This window comes from Nicotiana attenuata, chromosome 8, assembly GCF_001879085.1.
Source record: "Nicotiana attenuata strain UT chromosome 8, NIATTr2, whole genome shotgun sequence".
NCBI classification, from domain to species: Eukaryota; Viridiplantae; Streptophyta; class Magnoliopsida; order Solanales; family Solanaceae; genus Nicotiana; species Nicotiana attenuata.
The window spans coordinates 33,140,119-33,161,707 of NC_031996.1; the positions used below are offsets into that span (position 1 = coordinate 33,140,119).

A 21,589-nucleotide genomic window follows, 5' to 3' on the forward strand; every position below is an offset into this window, starting at 1 on the left:
TGGTTCAAATAGATGGTTAATTCGAACAAATGGGTAAGGCTTGTAATGTGGTTGCCAAAGAAATAGGATTAAAGGCTCAAAGGGGTTAACTACGATACATAATAATTAGGCGGGTAAAATATACATATCTGGCTCAACAAGAAAACGCCTATATCACTTCCAAGACTGAACAACACTACTATTTCGCTTTGCAAACACACGGGGCAAGTTCTAGGCATCAAATGCACTGCACATAATATCACAAAACCTTACACACACATGGCACATAACTCACTCAGGATTGGATTAATCAAGACACCCTAGTCAGAGCAGTTAAGCAAATTTAAGATCATACAATTTAAGGTACTTATACAAGAGTCAAAAACTGAGCCTAAGCGTCACACCCAAAGTACTCACTATTCTCAAGGCATAACCAAGTCAAGAGATATTGCTTCATTTCAAAACAAAACACAATGGCTCCTATTACCAAAAAAAAAAAAAACTAACTACACCCGGTTCAAATAAAACCCTTGGAAAAGAACCGTGGTTTAAAGAAAAACCGTCTATAAATATAATTTCATTCATTGAGGTCATACGTATCGACCTATAGCAACCGTATAGGTCCATTTACTAATATGATTACCTATGCATATACTATCGATATGATTCATAGTAATATCATACGTTTATATTAAGGTCATACGTATCGGCCTACAACAATCATATAAGTCCATTGACTAATATGGTTGTAGTCATATGACCTATGATAATTATATCGTTGTGATTTGTAGTAATTGACCGTCTATAAATATAATTTCATTCATTAAGGTCATACGTATCGGCCTATAGCAACCGTATAGGTCCATTTACTAATATGATTACCTATGCATATACTATCGTTGTGACTCATAGTAATATCATACGTTTATATTAAGGTCATACGTATCGACCTACAACAACCATATAAGTCCATTGATTAATATGGTTGTAGTCATATATCGTTGTGATTCGTAGTAATTGCCCGTCTATAAATATAATTTCATTCATTAAGGTCATACGTATCGGCCTATAACAACCGTATAGGTCCATTTACTAATATGATTACCTATGAATAAACCTCCTCTTCAGATGAAAACAAAAGGGAAAGAAAAATGTTAAAACGGGGATTCGAACCTGCGTGTATGAGTATGAACAGGAAAGAAATTGGAGATTTGATCAACCAGCGGGTCTATGGTCATTTCTGGTTAGATTCAATATTAGAAGTAGTTTTATTAGTGAGTTGATAAAAAAGAGAATAATTTATTAGAGCTTGTATTCAATATTATAAATATTGTTGAGTATTGTCATAACCCAAATTATTCAACAGAATAACAATACCTATGAAGATAGCTACGCTTTGTCCTTATTGTATTCTCTAGTCATCTATATGAAGACAATTATATTAAGCTAAATTATCCTATTACAAATACCTCTCTTTGTTAGAATACAACGCAACTAATTCAAAATCGTGTAGTAGCTAATATGCCATTACAAACACTATAAGAAAAAAAATTGATATGTTTAAGTTTCATAATCAAAACAAGCAAAAATTTCTTCAAAATAAAAAAGTTCTACACCAAAAAAAAAACAACAATGCAATTAGGCCAACTGAGAACTCCAAGTTTCAGCAATATTCTTTATTATATTTCCATGTCTCGATAGGCATTGAGATCAAACAAGCTTGATTGCGATTGTGTAGCGTCAATTTGCTGCAATTAAAATCAAACAAACACTATAAGAAAACATGATATGTTTAAGTAATAAATCAAATGTAGTCGCAAAATTGTACCTCATTCACACCTAGGGAACCATCATAATCAACGTTTGTACCTCTGCCTTGCCCATTACCCCTACCCCTACGTCCACCACTTCTTTCGCCACCTCTACCACCACGATTGACACCAACCCTGCCACCACCTCTAACATCAGTTCTTGTGCCATTACTAGCTCCAAATACACCACGCGGCTGTGAACTTGTAAAGTAGTAGTCAATTCTTCCTCTATATCGATTCAAACGCGGCCTACCACGTCAATTAGTGTACCGGGGATCTCGTAGAGTTGTGCCATCAACATTGTCATCTAAATCATCCTGCTCTTGGTTTGGCACGATCATTTCGTCGTCCCAGTTTTGAAGATCATGCACCATTTTCTTCAAATTATGCTTAACATATTGAACCTTCCCGCTAGTGCCCAGTGCTATATCACAAGCCATGTCAAAATACTTCAACATGCTCCTGTATGTCTTATACTCAGGCGTCATGGTTGGGTAACCAACATGATGGAACCGATTCAAGTGTGGCCTAATAACATCGCTTCTCCACCTTGTCAGTATGTACCTTTCATCAATTTTATCAATCTTCTTGTGCGACAAGATCTTGAGTATATGGCAACAAAGTATCCCTCTAGACTCGAACCATTTGTAGCTGCAACTAAAATAATCGCCGATAGGTATATATTCAACAGTGTACTCAACTGGATTTCCATTATTTTTTGTTATTACTGAATAATCACTAACGATGAATTTCTCAACACCGGGGACAACTTGATGATCGTTGAGGCTGCTGACTTCACAATGATACAATTTTCTTAGCTATGTCTTGAAAAATTCATACACTGTACGCGTATAACACTGAATGGCTTGCTGCTCCCACTTGAACATTGACCCGCACACAATATGAAAGCCCTTTGACCTGTATTCTGCTTCCAACTCTTTCTCATGCTTAGCTCTTATAGCTAACTCATACTGGTGAACAAACATCTTTAGAGTGCTTTGACGGGTAATATATCCATCAAAGAACGCATGCATCCCCTCACTTCTTTGCGTAGATAGCATACCACCCCAAAAATACACATCAAGGTACACAGGAACCCATTTTTCCTTCTCAGAGTAAAGCATGATGAACCAATTCCTTGTATGCAAATTATACCTTGCAATATATTCTGTCCATTTTCTCTCAAAAACTTCAACAGTAATGCTATCAAGGAGCATGGATTTAAATTCTGCACGTGCAATTTTAGAAGGACGAACACCACATAAGTAAACAGGCAACTTCGAGAATATATGCCAAATACAATACCTATGTATTGTATTTGGCATCACTTCAGCAATGGCTACCTTAATGCTTTGACACTGATCAGTTATGATCGCATCTGGATGAACATTTCCCATGGCATCAAGCCAAGTTCTAAAAACTAATTTGTAACTATTGATATCTTCATGAGACATGAGAGCACATCCTAGTAAGATGGACTGTCTATGGTGATTGATGCCAACAAATGAAGCACATGGCATATTATATCGATTTACAAGGTACGTTGTATCAAAGCATATCGCGTCATGGAATTGCTCATACGCTGCCTTACAGTGTGAATGCACCCATATCACATTTCGCAGCCTACCAATATTATCAACGTCGATTGAATAGAAAAACTCTCTATCCTTTACCTGGATTTCACGAAAAAAGTTGAGCAGCGACTGTGTGTCCCCTTCTTGCATTTCAAAATTGCTACTCTTCAAAATATAATTTCTACAATCCTTTGGAGTGCAACCCAAATTTTGCGGTCCACCACGTTGAACCTCAGCAAGTCTAATATTCTTGGAGGGTCTAATGCCAGATCGATCGTGAGCTACAAGATCCCTCTTCAAAGAATCACAAACAGACCTATGTCCAGCCATCAGGCGCAATACGGATTGGAGCAATTCATGATTGTGATTGTGAACGACCTTAGAGACGCGCCAACAACCAGAATCATCCAAAACAGCAGCTAGCCTAGCTTTACAATTGTTACTCTTGGTGGTAAACTTGATTTTGCGAATCCTAGTCCTATCACGACAGTAGGTTATATACCTGGCAGTGTCACCACCCTTCTTGTTGGAATTTCTTTTGATGACGGAGAATCCTCTCAGTCGTGCATGTTCTTTGTAGAATGCAAACAAAGTATCTTTATCTCTAAATCGCATTCCAGAGATTGGACCTACAACCACATCCTCTTCAGTGAATTCATTCTCCATTTCCCGATCAACACATAACTCTAACTCATTTCCTAAAACCTTCTCCTCATCATCGTTAGCTTCTCCGTGATATTCTCCATCGGCTTCTTCATCATCATCATCTAAGTGCACAATAGCATCGGCTTATTTATCATCATCATCTAAGTGCACAACATTGTTGAAACTGCCGCGAGAATCAACATCGACCCATTCGTATTCATTCAACAAACTATCGTCCGATGTCATCCCTAAAGATCTGTACAACTCTTCCCTAACTCGATCAAACCTATTATCTTGGTTTATATTCATGGTTGTTGTATTTGTGTTATGTTTATTTGGATTCATATTTTGTTGCACCGCCAAATTTTTTTGGTTTGAATCCATTTTTAGAGAAGGAGAAAGTGTCAGCTGGTTTAGGGATAGGCAAGGAGGAAAGTGTCTGCTGGTTTAGGGTTTGGTAAGGAGGAAATATACAAAATCGTATACCGTATTTATTTTTAAGAAAATACAATAATTTGTTAAAAATTAAAAAACGTATAATTTGTATAAAATACACATAAATACAAGGGAAATACACAAGACTCTTCATCTTCCAACATTTAATTTTTGCATACTTCAAGACTTGGAATTTAATTTTGGGTTTTGGAGAGAAAAATGTAGGCTAATTAGTTAGAGGGTCATTTATGTATTTTCACTGGTGTGGCCAAAGTTGGGTCACGCCAGTGTGGTCGTTTAGCATTTCTCTTTATAAAATGACAGAAAGGATTGCAAAGGATAGGGTGGAAGATAAAGGAGCAACAGTTAAAGCTAAGACGTGAAATTTTTTCAATTAACGTGTGTGTAGTTATATCATTCAATAGAATTCCCAGTAAATCACATTCATGTACCTATAAAGTATTTAATATGAGGTTACTTTTTAATGGCGAAGGTCAAAGGGCTTCTATGTTTGTGTTTATTTTAATTAAACTTTTTAAATTAATTTTGTGAGAATGTGTATTGACGTTTTTAGACAAAAAATATTTAAAGGTATATTATGTTGAAGGGTATTATATCACTCAGCTTTATAGAGTTATTTTAGTCTTTCAATTTCTAGTTTGAGTCTTCATACTTATAATACAGTACTAGTTTCTGGACACGTGCATCGTACGTGTATCCATATTGTTAAATACAAACACGATAAAAGTTAAAATATGTATATATTTTATAAAATAGATTTTGTGGAAAAAAATAAAAGCTCAAACATGGGAAGGCCTCTTCGATCTCCCAAGAATGATATATTGTTTCTTCGTAAATCTTATTTCTTGTAAATTATATTCTTGCATTTTAATTTTCAAAGCATATATTTATGTGGAATAATAAAGTTATGCATATGTCCAAAACACCAATTACCTAATACTCTATTTAATGCATGTTATTCGAAATTATTCCATTTTTCAAAGATGTAAACTTGCTTTCTTATACCATACATTCTACATTGATCCATATTACATTAATACAAACTAAAAGCCTAGTCCAATTAGCAAAGAAAATTTACAGGTTGACTTCTCTGAGTTATTGTGAATCTTGGCACTCATACAACCATACCTCATATCATAGGCTGAGCTCGTAGAAAATTTAAACTAAAATTCAAGTATAGTAGTACTTTTTCCTTGTGCTCTCTCCTCCTCCAACTGATTTATTTTTTATTTTTTGGGAGGTAAAGAAAAGTTGGAGGAGGATAGAAACTGTAGAGAAAAGTATATATCTACAAACTCCAACTATTTCTATTCAAAATTTATACCGAATTTTATAAATAAAAGCAACCTCGTGTTGGCTTTTCTTACTAAAGTAAATTCATTTTTTCTACCCCATTGTATACTAAAGAACAATACACTTCACAAGTCTTCAGCCATGATTGATAATTTACGGGAAAAAGAAGGAACCTATTTACTTATAATTAGCCACCAATGAAATTTGGCAAGTATAAATTATACTTACAAAAGAAAGACTGAATCATAAAAAAGGAAGTACATATAAATGCAAAGATATCAATAAGCTCCTTGAAAGAAAAATAGTAAAGCTATTGAACCTTGAGGAGGAAAAGAAAAGAGAATAAGAAATACTAACCTTTGATTTGTTCGACACATATTACACAGGCATCTGGTTTACTTCATTCGCCGTTAACATCACTTGCTTCTTCCCCATTTTTTCCATAAAAATTTTGAGCTAAAGAAAAACACAAGAAATTTCAAAAGAAAAATTAAACCCATTGAGAATTGAGATATTTTGCATTATACACCTACATGTATATGGTAACTGTTATAAATGAAACATCATAGATTTTCTCCGCACAACTTTGAAAAAGTGCAAGTTGTGACTTTTATGATAACAACAACTGTTTTTTCAAAGTCTTCTTCTATAAATATCCTAAAGTATTGTTGTTCTTCAATCAGCCCCGGCGACGTTTGAATATTTTATGTGTGTTTGAGAGAGATTATTATCTATTTGTGAATATTTCTCAGAATTGTAAGAGTCAACAAATATAATCGTTCCCCATTCATTTGTATTCAATGGTTTGGGTTAATCATTTAGCCATTTTATTTCTTTAATTGAATTAATTAATCAATCATTGTGGGAATTAAACTGAAGAGAGTCATTTAGAGAGTAAATTTAGAGGGTAGTTTGGTCATTCAGTTTCTAAAGGATATTTTGGTAAAATAACATCACACTAATGTTTTCGTGCTTATAATATAGTATGATGATATGATGCGGCTAGTATGAAATGTTTATTTGATGCATTGTATATTAATACCATTCTCCGTTTGGACTTTGGAGTTTGAAGAAACGGACAAATTTTAAAACCTTATAAGCTTCGACTATTCTTTAAAAATACTTAACCCAAATAGCCAACCACCCAACCGCTTAAACTCAAAATAGCCAGTGAATGTATAATATATGCATAACTTATTTATTGTATGTGTATAATTATGTATATAGCTAGAAAAAGTAAATAGTTAATATGGCCAGCTATTTGCATAAAAATCCCAAGAATTAACTTAAATAGTCGTCCACCCATTGTTTAAACTAAAAATTATCAGCGGATATACAATACATGTATAATTCATATGTAAAATATATACAATTAGTATATAATCTATGTTTGCTGGCGAGAAAAAGTAAACATTAAATTAGGCCAGCTATTTGTGTAACTGTTATTTAAAGAAGAAGAATTAACCCAAATAGTCGTCGACCCAACCGCTTAAACTAGAAATAGCCGGTAGAGGTATAATATATACATAATTTATGTATTATATGTGTATAATTATATATAATTAATGTATAAAAAGTGTATATGGCTAGAAAAGTAAACAATGAATTTGGGCGGCTATTTATGTAAAGATCCCTTAATTCTTCCCTAAAAATGGCTATTCGTGCACTTCGCCCAACTATTTCCTCGCCCAATAATTTTGAGCCCGTTTGTCTACCTAGGGAGAAATTTAAAATAGTCAGATTTACAAGTGGTCATTCAAAAATAGCCAGAGTTTCAAAAGTAATCGAAATTAAGCTACTTTTTATGTAAAGATAAATCTAAGCGAAAATACTGTTCAAAATTCGAAAAATACTCCAGCATAATATACCGGAGTTCCAGCATAAGTATACTGGAACTCTAGTATATTATAATGAAGTTCCAACATATGTATACTAGAACTCCAACATATTATAATGGAGTTCCAACAAAGTATACTGGAACTCTAGCATAATATACTAGAGTTCCAGTATAATATAACAGTCCAATATAATATGCTGGAAATTCATACACTGGTGCTCCAATCTCAGGTATATTATGCTGGAACTTTCCACGTATTGGAGTTCCAGCATAATATGTTGGAAGTCCATACACATGTGCACCGATCTCCAGTATATTATGCTGGGCCGGTCTCTGTTGCAGCAAAATAGTGGCTATTTTTCAATAACTTTGCAAATACTGGCTATTTTTGTATGAACACTCCGAAAACTGGCTAGCCCGTGCTATTTTAACGTCTACCTGCTATGGCCCAGTCCGGAAACCCACTGGAGTTCAGAAGTAAGAAGCCCGTCATCTTCTTCCTTACAAATAAAACCTTCGCGGGGTTTCCAGAAAAGTGCTGGAATTTTTTTTTTCTCCATGTAAAATTTTTCATGTCAGCTACTGCTTCATATTTTTGATCTTTTCTCTTGAATTAAATTATTGCTTTAATTGTTTGCTATGGGTGAGACAATTTTAACATCGGAGGCAGCTTCAAGTTCGTCCCAGTTGAACTCCTCATCCCGTATAATTTGTCGGGTGTAAGTATGACTTATTTTTTGCTTTGATTTCAATATCAGTTTCTTAATGTTGCTTAATTTGATTCAATTTTTCAGTTTTAGCAAGTTGTGACTTTTCTGCTCTACCCGGTATGATATGTCGGGTATTATTGATTTGGTTCTTGACTCGTTGTTGTGCTCGAACTACCCTTTTTGTTTGCCCTTTCTTTTCTTGTGGCTTTTCTAATTTTTCCTTAAGTTAACAACTATTTTGTCACAAATTTCTAACTTTGGCAGCAATTGGGCTGATTGTATAAATTAGTAATATTATGATTTGATTAAGGAAGAAAGAAAACAAAATGAAATCATACATTGGTTATGTATCCTAGTACCAAAGCTACTGACTTAAAACTTCAATTTCAAATTGAGATTTTTACATTATACCACCAGATGCAAGCTGCTTAATTTTGGATACTTAATAGGTACAAAGTTGCACTTTCTGCTCGGTAACCTACTTGACCTTTTTAAAATTCACCCAGGGGAACTTATGTGGACGTATCTTGGATGAACTTTTCGTCAAAGTATATCTTGGATGAACTTAGGTGCCTTAACAGCATATTTGACTAGTTCTCCGCTCGGGGATATTAGAGCGCCTATAAGATCCCTATCTTGGATATGTATTTTGCTTGCACAATTCTGGATGGAGGCAGGTTTAGTTGGGATCGAAGTGACAATCAGATATGTTACTGTCACGACCCAAAATCCATTAAAGGTCGTGATGGCGCCGGACACCACTGTCTGGCAAGCCAACATTAAGAAGTTAATTAAATTCTCAATTTAGTATTTAAAATTATTTATTTTCCTTACATTAACAATATATAATAAACTTCGCTAAGTAAATAATGATGTCTTTAACAAATTGAATACTGAAAAAAATACCATAGTCATCCCAGAACCCGGTGTCACAAGTGCATGAGCAATTTCTAGGAATTTAAAATGTAATACAACAACTATCCGGAATACAATTGGACAGAAAAGAAAATACAGTACAATACTCTGAAAGAGACTCTGCTGGCTGCGGATCGTCTCGAGAGGTGCAGCTCGCTTGAGTCCCAGTATCAACCATGCCACTGCGCCAAACTAGGCCACTAGACTTACATGCGCCTGTGCAACAAAAATGCACAGCAAGTGTAGTATGAGTAAGAAAACAACGTGTACCCAGTGAGTATCCCGTCTAATCTCGAAGAAGTAGAGACGAAAGGTCGACTTCGATACTTACTAGTGGTCCAATAGTAATATATTAATAATGCGAATAATCATGGATTTATTAAAAATGGTAGTAAATTCAAGTAAGTCGTGAAACAAGTAAACATTCTTTTTATATTAAGAAGTCTCCAAATTCATAATCTATTATTTATCAATTTACCTCAGACCAGGGAGGCAATATCAGTTTATAAATCTCAAGCAAGCATTACAAGCATGCGCAAAACATGCCGAGGTCGTACGGCCCGATCCAACAGGTATTTAAACTATGCACTGCCGGAGGGTCGAATGGCGCGAACCATAGATGCATCTATTTAATCTGCCGAGGCGTTCGACTCGTTCCAAAATTAAACACACACAGACAGTCAATCAAGAAGTCATCAGGGAATAATTATCCAAAGAAAAGCCAATTTTCTTTTTAACAATTCAAGAAAATGAAGTTTAATCTTTTTAGAAATTCATTTACTAATTCGATGTGATTTAAGAAATTCAAACTGTCAATAAGATTACAAATACTCCAAGTATAGCATGTTTTTGGGTCCTAGACTACCCGGACTTGAACATAATTGTAGCTACGCACGGACTCTCGTCACCTCGTGCGTACGTAGCCCCCACAAATAGAAGCACAAATCTAATTAATTCACCTATGAAGACAATTCCCTCTTACAAGGTTAGAAAGGAGACTCACCTAGCTTCGAAGATCCATCACCGACATTCCACGTCCTTTCGAAGACTCAAATTGACGCACGACGCTCCAAAACTAGCCAATAATTATGTAAACCCATTAATATATGTTCAATTAATCATTATAATCCAATTTATAACAATCCCTAACCCCGATCGAAAGGTTGACAAAAATGCCCTCGGGCCCACGTGCCCGGATTCCGAAATTTTTCGAAGATAAGGTTTACCCATAACCTCACGAACTCAAATATATAATTTACTCTCAATTTCATGTCCAAAATCGTGGTCAAAATCCAAGAATACTAATTTTCTAGGTTTTCCTTCAAACCCCAAGTTTTCCACAAATTTTCATGCTCAAATCCATATACAATCATGTATTTAACTCAAAACTAACATAAACCACTTACCTCATGCTTGGTGGTGAAAATGGCACCACAAAGTTGCTCCAAAATCGGCTCCACCGGAAGAAATGGGTTGAAATGAACCCAACCCCCGATTTAAAAGAACCTCACTGCCTCCAGTATTTTCGCACCTGCGGTCACTTGACTTGATTGCTTCTGCGGTTCGCAGGTGCTACCCACTAACCGCTTCTGCGGTCTTCCTCCAGGCCCCCAACTTCCGCATCTGCGTCCTTCCTTCCGCAGTTGCGGTCCCGCTTCTGCGGCAAGATGATCGCATCTGCGGTCCCAGCCTAGCCCAGCCATTTCCGCTTCTGCGGCACCTAGGCCGCTCCTGCGGCCAAAACCTCGCAGGTGCGGTTACACCAGATACCAGCTGCTTCAGTCCTTATTCAGATTCCAAATTTGATCCGTTAACCATCCGGAATCCACCCGAGATCCCCGGGACCCCAACCAATCATACCAACCAGTTCCATAACATAATGCGGACCTGCTTGAGGCCTCAAGTCATATCAAATAACGCTAAAATCATGAATCGACCTCCAATCCAAGCTTAATGAACTTTAGAATTTCAAACTTCTACATTTGATGCCGAAAACTATCAAATCCCGTCCGATTGACCCCAAATTTTGCACACAAGTCATATTTGACATTACGGACCTACTCCAACTTCCGGAATCGGAACCCGACCCCGATATCAAAAAGTCCACTTCCGGTCAAACTTCTCAAAACCTTCAAATTTCTATCTTTAGCCAAATGACTCCAAAATGACCTACGGACCTCCGAATTCACTTCCGATCGCGCTCCCAATACCAGAATCACCATACGGAGCTATTACCAGACTTAGCATCCCAAACGGACATCGATAGCATTGAAATGCACTTCAACCCAAATTTATGAAATTCTTCCAAAAATGCTAACTTATACAATAGGCGCCAAAACACTCCCGGGTCACCCAAAACCCGATCCGGGCATATGCCCAAGTCCGGCATCATCATACGAACCTGCTGGAACCTTCAAATCCCGATTCTGAGGTCGTTTCCTCAAAAATCCAATCTAGTCAATTCTTCCAACTTAAAGCTTCCGAAATGGGAACTTTCTTTCCAAATCAATTCCAAACTTCCCGAAATTCAATTCCGACCACGCGTACAAGTCATAATACCTTAAGTGAAGCTGCTCATGGACTCAAACTGCCAAACGGCGCGCTAGAGCTCAAAACGACTGGTCGGGTCGTTACAGTTACTAAACCATCTGAAAATTGAATAAGGTATTAGACAGTTTCAAGTCAAAATCCTCATTGTGGGGTTATTCAAGTCTCACTAGAATTTTTTAAACAAAATCTGATATTTTCCTCTGATTGTATTGACGTCGAATATGTTTTTTTTCCTTCATTGTGGGATATATGAAGGTTGAAAAGATAATTTTAGGTTAAAGGGGCATCATTTTATGATTGAGAATCAATTCCTGGAATTGAACTCACTTAACAAGGAAGTTTTACCTACATATTTCTTCTAATATATAATTCCTGCTTATTCTACATTCTGCCAATGCTAGGCATACAAGTAGTGTTTCACTAAGCCCAATTTGGTGACTTCGTCATCATCTATGTTTTGAACCTGCCTATTTTTGACAATCTACTATTCTAGGCACATGAGAAGTATTGGTTTCTGAGGTAATCTTGGTAAGACCAAAAGAAAAGTTGTAGTTAGATGGTTGAAACTTGTAGTGTTATGTGTACGCATGTGGTTGCATTGATTCCTATTCTATGTTTCCTGTCACTTATTCATTATAATAGGGAAATTGAAAATCCGATAGTTTCATGGTTATCAAGTTACGTGTATTGTGAGTGGACTTTGGCTAAACTAATAGCAATGTCTACTTTTTGTGCAGTTGTCAAAAGCAATTTTCGCAGTATACCTGCCCTCGATGTAATACCCGTTATTGCTCTCTTCCTTGTTACAAGGTGAGTGAGAGAAGTTCATTCCTTGTAGTGAAGAAGCTTGAAAAAGAAGAAGATGATATTCTGCTGTTACTATTTTCTTTCTAGTTTGCCCATGCTGAGAGTTGTTATTATTAGCATGTGATTCTATAAGTCCAATATATTGTGGAGACCCTTTTGATCCATCATTCCTGATTTTTCTTAATGGTATTTTTGGCAGTCTCATAGTCTTCGTTGCACTGAATCCTTTATGAGAGAGAATGTCATGGGGGAGCTACAACAATTACAATCAGATGAGGGAAGTAAGCAAAAAATGCTGGACATACTAAAACGATTCCACTCAGAAGATGAAGCAAACACCATGGATGAAGATGGTAAGCATTGCTTTGTTGTCTGCGGTAATGAATTTATTCCTGCTTGATTTCATTAATTATTAGGCATTTGTATTGCTAATTTAGTTGTTGAGAGGAGTAGTATTGAATAATGTTTTTGTTTTTAACAATCTAAAAAAAGGGCAGCCCTGTGCACTAAGCCCTGCTTACTTACAGTAAAAGAAGAAATTATATTGATATAACTCCTGTTCTATTTTACAACAAAGGGAAAAGTTTGATTTGCTCAAGAAGTTTTGTTTTGATGATTCTTGTTGTAATCCATGTATTGTGTTGCTTTGGGATGTGGATGTTCTAAAGAATCTTGTACAATACTCACTCTAGGTTTTATTTCTATTCTTTTTATGTATTATTATATTCATTTTCTTGATAAGGATACTCAGTCCAGGTTATCATACTTTCAACAAAGTTGGTGAAATTGATGAACTGACATAACATGCTACTGTTGAAGACAAAATGAATTAACGTTTTCTTATTTGCTATGGAATTCATAACTTTTTCGCTTATTGGTTTTGTTGCATCAGATTCCCCGTTGTCTGAGGAGACTATTCAGAAAGTTCTATCTGGTATGTTCCTGAAATATCATATTCTGATGTTGTTTCTTTTCTCTTTTACATTTTGGGCTCGGTTGGGGGGGGGGGGGGGGGGGTGGAGCAGCTGGCTTATTTGTCCTTCAACCTAATATTTTTCTCTGATCGGGGATGGGTTGGTGGCTGCTTCCTTTTATTTGCAGGAGAGGAGATAAATTTTGATGATTTATCTGCTGAAGAAAGGAAACATTTTCAAAGAGCCGTGGCCTCCGGAGAGTTAAGCAAATTGATTAAACCCTGGGAGCCTTGGTGGTTGAAGCCTTCTGCCAAGAATATATCTCTTGGTCGAGACGGAACTCAACTTGTCCAACCACTTGTGAGGGAGGATGCAGCTCTGTCTTCAGAAGATGACATAGAAGGTGGTACTTTACACGACATTCCACTTGGTCCCGACTCTCCATTGCCCTCAGTTAGTAAGCTCAGTGCAGCCGAACCATCCCCTTTATTGGCTATTCACCTTGTTGACATCATGTACAGTTATTGCTTTACTCTTCGCCTCTACAATGGTGACTGGCAATCAGATCCCATAGGATCAGCCACGGTCTTGTTGAGTGTCTCTTCTATTCTTGGTCAAGGAGGGGGGCCAGAGAGTGCGCTTGAAGCTCTATCGCATTGCCTGGAGCAAACGTGTTCACCGGCTTTCAGACACATGGGTGGCTTACAATTTGCGTTGGGGCTAATCAATGACACAATAACCCTTCTGCATCTCGAGGGTCCAGCCTTAGTTTGCTTACTTTGCGATCTAAGGAGGCTAATTCAACATGCAGAGAAGGATTTGAAGTCAGAGAAGCCTCGCAAGTCCAGATGTTCTGAAATCAAAACAAAGCTCAAGTCCGCTGAAAGGAAGGTTTATTTTATAATGTGCTGGGCTCACGAGCAGCCACAAGAAGCATGGTCTTCCTTAGCAGCCATTGTCGAGGCAGAGAAGAGCCGACTAGTGGAAGTCATAGGAAGTAAGACAAACCTTCCAAAAATGGAGAAAGTACAAAATGAGGGCAAGCCTCTGATTAAGGAAATCGAATAACCGACTATTCTTTCATGTATTTCGAGAGTTCCTGTCACCCTCTGTCACCTGGATTTTTATGTCCTATTTTCTCTTTGGACTTTTATCGGAGTATTTGAAGCAAATTTGTTTTTAGAAAAGAAACAAGGAAAGGAAAAGAAAAAGTTGAATGGAAATTGCAAAGATCTCCAAAAGGGCAGCCCGGTGCACTAAGCTCCCGGTGAAGGGTCAGACCACAAGGGTCTATCATATGCAGCTTTACCTTGCATTTCTGTAAGAGGCTGTTTTTACGGCTCGAACGTAACCTCCTGGTCACATGGCAGCAACTTTACCAGTTACGTCAAGGCTCTCGTCAAATTGCAAAGATGTTTATTACTTATAATTTTTCTAGATACGTAGTTAAGAGAGACGACGTGATGATACTTAAATTAATGCTTTTAAGTCTTGATTCTACTTTTGAATTCTGTCCCTTTTGGTCATCGGATGTCTCATGAAGACGTGTTCCTAATGTAGTAAAGTATTTTACGCACAGACGCTGTTAGCGTAATTAAATTTTCTGGTAGTATTCTCTTCATTTTATTGTTGTAACCGTGTGTTACTTAATTCAGTATTGAAGCTTAGCTCATATCATCCTCATACCAAACAAATATTATCAGAAGTGAAAAAATATTGATATTAACTCTTTTAATTAAAGATGACTAAACTAAGCTTGATAAAATAGTACTCTTTTTGTTTCAATTTATGGGAATCTTTTCAAAGAAAGAAACTCAAATTGACTAATTTTACGTGTGAATTGGAATATAAATTTTTAATATTTTTGAAATAAAATTTACAAATTTAAAAAGTATTATAAGTCACAAGAGATAGAACTATATCTTTGGTTTGGAATAGTGATAGAGTGCTAATGGTTAGATAGCTGGTTGCATGTGTGGGCCCCTAAATAAAATAAACAAAAAGAAAATAAGAAAGAAAAAAAATGTGATTGGTTGAAACCATGGCAATAGTAGGCGGATGTAAGGTTGGGCCGTGGAACCAATTTCGGGGGAAGTGCACGGTTGACCACTAATAACACATGTATTTACTTTTAAGCCACCGTTTAAAATATCTTTAGTCTTTAGCCACTGCTTTAATAAAATTTAACTGTCCGGACGAAATTACCCTTCTGCTCATGTCCTTAACTTCAGGACTTCAGGACTACATGTCCTTAACTTTTGAACTTGGAACTCTAAGTTCAGGACTTCAGGACTACATGTCCTTAACTTTTGAACTTTTAACTCTAAGTTCAGGACTTCAGGACTACATGTCCTTAACTTTTGAACTTGGAACTCTAAGTTCAGGACTTCAAGGCTACATGTCCTTAACTTTTGAACTTGGAACTCAAACTTCAAGACCAAGCGTCTTTAACTTTTGAACTTGTAAGTCAAAGTTAAGGACCTATTGTCCTTAACTTTTGAACGTGTAACTGTAAGTTAATGACTGTCTGTCCTTAACTTTTGAACTTGGAAATCAAAGTTAAGGACCCATTGTCCTTAACTTTTGAACTTGTAACTGTAAGTTAAGGACTGCCTGTCCTTAACTTTTGAACTTGTAACTATAAGCTAAAGACTGCCTGTCCTTAACTTTAGAACTTGTAACTGTAAGTTAAGAACTGACTGTCCTTAACTTTTGAACTTGTGTCCTTAACTATTGAACTTAACTTTAGGACTTCAAGACTATATTTCCTTGGTACCAAGTACTTGTATTTCATCTGAAGTGACTGAAGGAGTTTTCTGTTCAACATTTTGCGAGACTATTTCTATCTTTGGATCAATATCATAAGGAACTTCTTCGTCACTATCATCATTTGACTCAGAATCCGCAATCTTTGTATTAGCAACTGTTTTCAAAACCAAAAGCATCGTTGTCAATCATAACAGTAGTGAACAAGCGCAAATTAAAACCTAAAGAAAATATTATATTGATACACACAAAACAATGGTCTTAAATTACCTGGGCTCTTTGTTTTTGTTTCTTGAGTTGAGCATTGCTTAGATAGTGTCACCTTAGTAGCTGGATTTCCGTTTGGGGAGGAAAGGGTAACACAGTCTTTTCATATTAATTTTAATAGACTAGTGGCTACTATTGCTAAGCATTAAAAATGCTGGATAAAAAGTAAATACCAGCTTAAACAGTGGCTACCCCACGCCATTTCTACCCAATTTCATAACCAATTTGTAATCTTGCAAATTGGCAAGTAGGAAACAGAACAAATTTTGATTGGTTGGAGAGTGCGGCAACTTTCCTATAAATTGAAGTGTTTCGTTCAGTTTCAAGTACACCAAATCGAGAGAAGCAACAGAGAGTTAGAGAGAGTAATCCACAGATTGTAGTCTGTGAGATAAATAGTGAGTGGGAGTAATATTGTAGTGATGTGTTTAAAATAAAGAGTGTTATTTCTTTCGAAGTTGTAGTAGTCTCTTGACACTACTAAGTTGTAATATTATAGTGGTAATATTGCTCCGCTGGGGTATTGTATTTTATACCGTTAAAATATTTGGTGTCGTTGTTACTCTATTGTGTTGTTGTTATTTATCGTGGATATTATTCTCGGGCGGGTTTATTATTTTTATTCCTAACAACGTGGTATCAGAGCCATGGCGAATAATAGCCCGCTGTCTTTTCAGTATCCCCGTCTCACAAAATATAATTATGAGAAATGGTGTCTACGCATGAAAGCCATTCTTGGCTCCCAGGATGTGTGGGAAATCGTAGATAGAGGGTATGAAAAACCCGATAATGTAGAAGCTCTGCCTCAAAATGAAAAAGATGTCTTGGAAAAGACAAGGAAGAAGGATCAACAAGCCCTCACGCTCATCCACCAATGTTTGGATGATGCCATGTTTGAGAAGGTGGCAGATGCTACCACCTCAAAGGAAGCTTGGGAGATTTTACAAAATTCTCTTCAAGGAGTTGACAAGGTGAGGAAAGTAAAACTTCAAACTCTAAGGGATGATTTTGAAGTTTTAAAAATGAAAGAATCCGAATGCATTTCTGATTATTGTTCAAAAATGAAGGCTGTTGTAAATCAATTGATACGATACGGGGAGGACATAGAAGATGTCCGTGCGGTAGAAAAGATCCTTCGCACTTTAACACCTAATTTAATTTTGTGGTGTGTGCTATTGAGGAGTCTAAAGATTTAGACTCTATGATGGTGGAGCAATTGGAGGGTTCTTTACAGGCTCATGAAGAAAAGATCAAAAGGAGACAAGAAGTGCCATTGGAGCAACTTCTTAAAACGCAGGCATCCTTCAAGGATTATGGAGGTTAAAAGAGCTACCGAGGAAATGGACGAGGACGAGGCCGTGGCGGTCATGGAAGAGGAAGAAGTAATGGTAACAACTTCAACAATGAAGTTAAAATCCACCAAACATTCAGAGGTTGTGCTCGTGGACAAAGAGGAGGAAGAGGACGTGGCTACTACCAAGAAAATAATGGACAAAGGTATGACAAATCAAAAATTGAGTGTTATAATTGTCATAAATTTGGCCATTACTCTTGGGAATGTCGTAGCAATGTTGAAGAAAAAGCTAACCTTGTTGACGACAAGAAAGAAGAAGATGAGTCAACGTTGTTGTTGGCACTCAAGGAAGAAGACATGGATGATTGTAGCTCGTGGTATTTGGACAATGGAGCAAGCAATCATATGTGTGGATGCAAAGAAAAGTTTGTGGAGATAAATAAAACGGAGAGAGGTAATGTGTCCTTTGTAGATACCTCAAAGATTTAAATCGAAGGGATATGTACGATTCTGATCTCCTGTAAAGATGGTAGTCACAAGCTAATTCAAGATGTTTATTATGTGCCAAAATTAAAAAGTAATATTTTGAGTTTGGGCCAACTTCTTGAAAAGGAATATGACATCCAAATGAAAAATATGCATCTTTGGCTTAGAGATTCAGTGGAATTCTAATTGCTAAAGTGCATATGGCAAAGAATAGATTATTTTCTCTGAATCTTAAAACAATTGATGCAAAGTGTTTGAAGGCTAATGTGCAAGATGAATCATGGTGTTGGCACATGCAATTTGGGCACTTGAATTTTGGAGCACTCAAAGCAATGGGAGAAAAGAACATGGTGCATGGGATGCCATCAATCAGTCATCCCAATCAATTGTGTGAAGCTTGTCTTCTTGGAAAACATGCAAGGAGGAGTTTTCCAAAGGAGGCCATGTCAAGATCAACCAAGCCGCTCCAGCTTGTTCACACTGATGTGTGTGGACCAATCAATCCACCTTCTTTTGGTAAAAGTAGATACTTTCTGCTTTTCATTGATGACTTTAGTAGAAAGACTTGGGTTTATTTCATGAACCAAAAATTTGAAGCTTTTTCTGCTTTTAAAAATTTCAAAGTACTTGTGGAGAAAGAAAGTGGCTATGAAATTAAAGCTCTAAGGTCCGATAGAGGAGGCAAATTCACTTCAAATGAATTTAATGACTTTTGTCAGTCTCATGGAATTCGTAACCCTTTAACAGTACCTTATTCACCCCAACAAAATGGAGTTGTAGAGAGAAAGAATCGAACAATTCTTAATATGGCTAGATGTATGTTGAAAGCTAAAAGTATGCCCAAGGAATTTTGGGCCGAAGCTGTTTCTTGTGCAGTTTATTTGAACAACAGGTCTCCAACAAGGAATGTTAGAGATCAAACCCCTCAAGAAGCATGGAGTAGAAGAAAGCCAAATGTCAAGCACTTGAGAATCTTTGGGAGCATAGCCTATGCTCATGTGCCACATCAAGGGAGAGCAAAGCTTGACGATTGAAGTGTCAAGCATGTGTTTGTTGGCTATGATACGAGTTCAAAAAGCTACAAGTTATACAACCCAAGCAGCGGTAAGGTGGCCGTAAGTCGCGATGTTGAATTTGATGAAGAATTGGCATGGGATTGGGAAGCTCAGGAAGAAACTTCATATGATTTTCTTCCATACTTTGGTGATGAAGAAGAACCAGAGACCGTGGAACCTGTGCAGGATACAACTCCACCTCCTTCTCCAACCAATTTTGCATCTCCCTCTTCCCAAGAAAGTTCAAATGAACTGCCCCAAAGGACAAGGAGCATTCAGGAGCTCTAAGAGAACATAGAAGAAGTTACTAATTTTGATTTTTGATGTTGTCTGTTTGCTGACAGTGAAACAATGAACTTTGATAAAGCTGTTACAAACAAAAAGTGGGGACAAGCCATGGAGGAGGAGATTGAGTCAATAGAGAAGAACAACACTTGGGAATAAACAACTCTTCCCAAGGGTCATCGAGCAATTGGAGTGAAATGAGTATACAAAATAAAGAAGAATGCTGATGGAGATGTGGAGAAATACAAGGCACGACTTGTGGCTAAAGGCTACAAGCAAAGGCAAGGCATTGACTATGAAGAAGTCTATGCACCTGTTGCCAGCATGGAGACGATTTGTTTGCTGATCTCTTTGGCGGCGCAAATGAAGTGGAAGATCCATCAACTAGATGTCAAGTCAGCCTTCTTGAATGGTGATCACGCCCAACTATGCCTTATAAAAGACAAAGCGGTCGTTGTAAATATAATCCGGTTTTCAAGTCCGGAGCCGAATCCTCAGGGAACTAACCTATCTACTACAACTCTTGGTGACGCTATTATAAGCTCAAACAATTTCTGGATGCAAGTTTTTGTTTTTATCAATAAATATTGGGTTTTCATTTAACTAAGTCAAAATGATATTAAAACTAACAATATTCTAAATCAAAGATAATTCAATGGTAAAAAGGTCTAGGGTATTTGATGTTAGGCTAAAAACCCGTGTTTTAGCCGTAGTATTACATTCCAATGACTGCATTTTTACGTGCGTTTGAGTTCAAATGATAGTGAATTGCACTTAGTACGTGTTTTATGCCTTGCAGGAAGTGATTTTTGAGCTTAAAAGTTAATTTGGAGCTAAATTGATCAATTTGGAGCTTTGAAGTCTGAGTAAAAGCCCAATACATTAAGCCGGGATCGTGTTCGGAGATCGTGTGCCAAGTCCGGATGTTAAAAGAGGACGAAATAAGTTCACTCTGAGAAAATTACACTGCCGCGCCGCAAGGCGCGGCACAGCAGTGTAAAATGCTGCCTGATGCGAAAAATATGAAGCTGCAGATAAAATGCACTACCGCGCCGCGTGGTGCGGCGCAGCCTGCGGCGCGGCTGTTCAATTTTTACAGAGCTAAGTCCTAGTTCGCACAGGAATGATTTTTTTTTCATCTGGGCCCGACCCTACTTGGTATAAATACATGTAAAAACACTATTTTGAGAGGTGGGGAAACATTTTTGACATAATTTAGACCTAAGGTTGGACAGATTTGAGACATATCTTAGACCTAGGAGACACTACTTCAGGGTTAGACAATACCCTTGGAGGCAAGAACACGCTAGGAGCAAGGCAGGGAATTCTTCTACGAGTTTTTCCTCCCTCTTCCTATTTTTCATTGTTGGTTATGACTTTTAGTATTGTAGTTTTACATGCTATTATGAATAACTAATTTGTTATCTAGGGTTTTGATGGAACCTTTTGTAGGATAAATTCTTGTTATTTTTATATAATTGAGTCGTAGTATTTTCTCTATTTGTTCAACTACGTGTTTGTTGTAGTTAATTGATAGGATCCTCAATTAGCTGTGCCTATTTAGTGTGCATAACTCGGGAGAGAGTGCATATTTAGGTAGTTGTTGAACAACACCACTCCCAAAGCATAATAGGGATCTATAACTGCGGGTTTAAAGGCGGGATTAGGGATAACGAAGCCTTGGGTGCAATCTAAAGTGAGCTGTAATAAACAAAGCTAGCTAGCGTAACTCGGGAGAGTGCGTCTAGTAAATTGTGATAATTACTCGGGAGAGAGTTACGACAGTCAGAGCGCTCATGATCGGTAGAGAATACTTAGGCGAATTTGTAGAAAATGTAGGGGAAGGATTCCGACAATTGGGGAAATCATAACTCTAGACCTCCTTAATCTCGACTCCAATCCTTATCCTTGTTAATTGATAGTTTTACGGTTTTCTAGATTTGTT

General features: G+C 37.1%; 2 protein-coding genes across 2 annotated transcripts; one reads left to right on the plus strand and one right to left on the minus strand.

Moving 5' to 3' along the window:
• Positions 2,609–8,088, minus strand: LOC109231638 (protein FAR1-RELATED SEQUENCE 5-like). Its single transcript, XM_019397285.1, has 2 exons — positions 8,034–8,088; positions 2,609–4,131 (listed from the first exon to the last, which is right to left on the minus strand). Exons 1-2 carry the CDS (start codon positions 8,086–8,088, stop codon positions 2,609–2,611), a joined length of 1,578 nt encoding a protein of 525 aa, XP_019252830.1.
• On the plus strand, positions 8,102–15,112 carry LOC109231221 (zinc finger HIT domain-containing protein 2). The gene is made up of 5 exons (XM_019396806.1): positions 8,102–8,314; positions 12,508–12,580; positions 12,777–12,930; positions 13,470–13,511; positions 13,679–15,112. The coding sequence occupies exons 1-5, from the start codon at positions 8,235–8,237 to the stop codon at positions 14,557–14,559; spliced, it is 1,230 nt and encodes a 409-aa protein (XP_019252351.1). The 5' UTR covers positions 8,102–8,234; the 3' UTR covers positions 14,560–15,112.